This window comes from Vespa mandarinia, chromosome 23 (genome assembly GCF_050613455.1).
Source record: "Vespa mandarinia isolate Hongniang chromosome 23, ASM5061345v1, whole genome shotgun sequence".
Taxonomy (NCBI): Eukaryota; Metazoa; Arthropoda; class Insecta; order Hymenoptera; family Vespidae; genus Vespa; species Vespa mandarinia.
Window position 1 is genome coordinate 942,501 of NC_140832.1, and position 2,500 is coordinate 945,000.

General features: G+C 37.2%; 1 protein-coding gene across 3 annotated transcripts in view; it reads left to right on the forward strand.

Moving 5' to 3' along the window:
- The window catches only part of LOC118444397 (uncharacterized), a 13,614-nt gene that overhangs the window by 3,655 nt on the left and 7,459 nt on the right, over nucleotides 1-2,500 (forward strand). The window contains exons 5-6 of one of the 3 annotated variants that reach the window (XM_035872638.2): nucleotides 432-482; nucleotides 579-1,533. In XM_035872638.2, coding sequence (XP_035728531.2) covers nucleotides 432-482; nucleotides 579-1,533 — 1,006 coding nt within the window. Of the gene's footprint in view, nucleotides 1-431; nucleotides 483-578; nucleotides 2,059-2,500 lie in introns of those variants that run through there. The other 2 variants (XM_035872635.2, XM_035872639.2) reach the window with 2 other exon arrangements.

Genomic DNA, 2,500 nt, shown 5'->3' on the forward strand with positions numbered 1-2,500 from the left:
GGCCAGTAGAAGGGGGTGTTGTATTATTATTAATTATTATTATTATTATTATTATTATTATTATTATTATTATTATTATTATTTTTATTATGATAATTATTGTTGTTGTTGGTTGTTTATTTCTTTTTATTATTATTATTATTATTATTATTATTATAAATTACATATATTCGGTCGAGAAGTGTGTTATCTGAAAAAGCAAAAAAAGAAGTAAAGTATGAAGACAAAACAGAAAAGTTGGTGGAGAAAAGGAAAGAAAGAAAAAAAAAAAGAAGTAAAAAGAGAAGGGAAAAGAAAGTAAGAGAGAAAAAAAAGAAAAAAAAAACAATAAATAAAAAAAAAAAAAAGAAAAGAAAAGGAGAAAGGAAAAAAAATAAGAAAGTTAGAGGAGGGTGTCGGTTGATACTTGTTTTCTGTTTTTGTTATTACAGGCTGTTGATTTGCTTTATCGGTGTCTGGCCCCGCATGGCTCCACTAAACCTGTAAGGCATGGTTTCTTTTGGGCACTTTAACGCCAAACATCCTCCTACTGGGCCCTACGATTCTTATTTCGAGTCGTCAACGCTTATCTTTTTTAGACGAAGCTCGAAGAGGAGTTCGGTAACGAGGAACTACGGAGCCTGGAGTCGTCCTTGGTCGAAGCAAGCGCGTCCACGTCAGGTTCACAGACGACCGCGCAATCTTCTTCGGGTTCGATGATGATGGGTCCTATATCGGTGGTCTTGCCATCGCTCTCGCCGTTGCCAACGAATCAACAGGAGGATTCAACGGTGGTGGCTACCTTGATACAAACTGCTACGCCAGTACTAACGACGACATCGCAATCGGCTACGGCAACGGCAGCGGCATCGGCATCGGTTTTGTCAACGACGTCGTTAACTTCGATGATGGTCTCACCGATGGCAGTTGTATCCAACGACGTACCATCGCCTACGGCAACCGGTGGTACACCAACGACTGCGCCAACGGCAATCGCAACACCAACGACAGCACAGTCGACGACGCCTAACGCGACGACAACTTCTACCACAACGCCTCCGCATAATTCGAACGCCATTACGGGCTCTCTAGTTGACCATGAAAATTCTCTCGACGTAGTCGATCCGGACGATCCAATTGGCAGTATATATTCCGCCGCTTTCAAGGACGACAAAACATTGTCGTCATTACGTTCGAACAATCTTTTATTATCGCCATTGTCAAGGAGTTCCTATCATCGGCAGCTTCAACAAGCTTCCTCGATGCCAACCTTGAATCTTTTCGAACCCGTAGTCGATCAACTTGAACAACGTAACGCTGCTCCGATAAATGGTAAAAGATTCAATCATGGTAATCGTACGAGCCCGTTACCAGGTACAAGATCAAGCAAAAGAAGCAAACAGGATTATCAACATCGTCAGGATTATTCTACGTCTATACAACTCGAGGCTACTACTACCTCAACGCCTTATCCTAATTTCGGTGATATTACTTGGTCGAACTGTCATCCTGAACCACTGGCCGTTAGCCGGTGGCTTCGTATTACGTCCAGCCGTAAGCAGTACAACTTTAATATTCACTGACACAAGACCCCACCTACTCCGGGCTAAGGGACGAACATTTTTCTGCTTTTCCATTTCATAGTTCGATAGTTCTTTTCTCTCTCTCTCTCTCTCTCTCTCCCTCTCTCTCTCTCTCTCTCTCTCTCTCTTTCTCTCTCTCTCTCTCTCTCTCTCTCTCTCTCTCTTTATTTCTTTTTTCCTTCTTTTTTCTTTTCCTTTTTTCCTTACCTTCCTTCATCAATATTCTGAAGCCTGCAGGAGAAGGGACGGTCTTTGTAATGCATCGCCTTTTCTTAATTTACTTTTCTTTCTTTTTTTTTTCTTTTTTTTCTTTTTATTCTTTTTATTTTTTTCTTTTCTTTTCTTTTCTTTTTACCTTTATTTTTATTATCTCATCAGCTCATTCTTTTTTACGTTCAACTTGTGTCCACAAAATTCGTTCAGTTTTATTAATAACAAAAACAAAAAAAATATATATATATATATGTATATATACATATATATATATCTACTTTATTCCGTTTTTGTATATATCGATTGACTTATATTTTGATTCACCATAATTTTGATTGATTAATTGAAGATAATTCAATTGGCACGAACTTTTTGGACGTCCAAGAAAGATATTTGTTTTTCTTTTTTCATTGACGTTATTGTCGATAACAATAACACAACGTTAACAACATTCCCGTTCGATCGTTCACAACTCTACCTCGGATCATTTGTCGAATCCATGTATTTTTTTTTCTTTTTTTTTTTGATTCGAATATATATGCATATATATATATATATATGCATTTCTTTTCTAGACGAGAGAGAAAGATGTCGAGATTGGTATGGATCGATGGGTGGGCAGATGGCAAAGAAAATGATTTTAAAAATCGATTACTCATTTTTTTTTTTTTTTTTTTTTTTTTTTTTTTTTTTTTTTTTCGAGACATTTTAAGCCAATTTTTCTT